This window comes from Pteropus vampyrus, unplaced genomic scaffold, assembly GCF_000151845.1.
Source record: "Pteropus vampyrus isolate Shadow unplaced genomic scaffold, Pvam_2.0 Scaffold317, whole genome shotgun sequence".
NCBI classification, from domain to species: Eukaryota; Metazoa; Chordata; class Mammalia; order Chiroptera; family Pteropodidae; genus Pteropus; species Pteropus vampyrus.
This window is the reverse complement of record NW_011889098.1, coordinates 866,649-867,456: the sequence shown is the minus strand read 5'-3', so window position 1 is coordinate 867,456 and position 808 is coordinate 866,649. Positions and strand designations below refer to the sequence as shown.

At 47.3% G+C, this 808-nt stretch overlaps 1 protein-coding gene across 1 annotated transcript in view; it reads right to left on the bottom strand.

Moving 5' to 3' along the window:
- Positions 1-212: 212 nt before the first annotated feature.
- Positions 213-808, bottom strand: part of LOC105303795 (beta-defensin 106-like) — a 2,339-nt gene continuing 1,743 nt past the window's right edge. Inside the window, exon 2 of the mRNA XM_011377601.1 lies at positions 213-382. Coding sequence (XP_011375903.1) covers positions 213-382 — 170 coding nt within the window. The remainder of the gene's footprint in view (positions 383-808) is intronic.

Sequence of the window (808 nt, the reverse complement as noted above, 5' to 3'; positions counted from 1 at the left end):
TTTGGGACAATTCCCTTACCGAAAAAAAAAAAATACTAATAATAATACAGGAAAATAATCCGGGAGGGGGAGACCATCAAGGTTGGCTACTCTTTCTAAGTGAAGTGCTTGACAAACTGATAACAGGCAGCCATTTACTTTTATTGAAGTGTCTTAGGAAAGAGGCCAGAGCGAGGAGGAGATACATCCAGGTCGTTCGTGCTGCTCAGGACCTAGGCTTCAGGGCTACTCGCCCTTTTTTCCCTGTTCAAACATGGCTGGATAATCGCGCAGCATTTCAGAGACTTCCGGCAGAGAGCAACAAGTTCTTCATTTTTCTGACAAGAATTCATGCATCTCCCTTTAAGGCGGTAGCATTTCTCATTAAAAAATGCACTCCTGGCTACAACAGGGAAGGAGCCATCTGGGTTAATTTTCATCTCAGACGCGTCCGGTCACCAGGTTCAGTAGAGGAACGAGTTAGCGAGGGTTCTTTATGAGCTGGCACAGCGCCTTCTCCTACCAGAAGATGACTGGCAGGGACAATGGCTTCTACCTGAGTCACCAGACCATGAGGGACAGGTTTGATTTGCCCCAGGGTGTGTGTGTGTGTGTGTGTGTGTGTGTGTGTGTGTGTGTGTGTGTGTGTGGCTGGGGTGGGGTTTGGAAACCAAAGCTACTGTTGTTGTATCAGAATCTGTTGGGGGCCATTACCAACTTGTTCCTATAAACACTTTCTTATTCGGTAACTTCCTTGACACATTCTCAAAGGCAGGCACAGCAAAGCCTGGGATTGGGGAGATGGCCCAAGACTGGGGTAGAAAGGAAT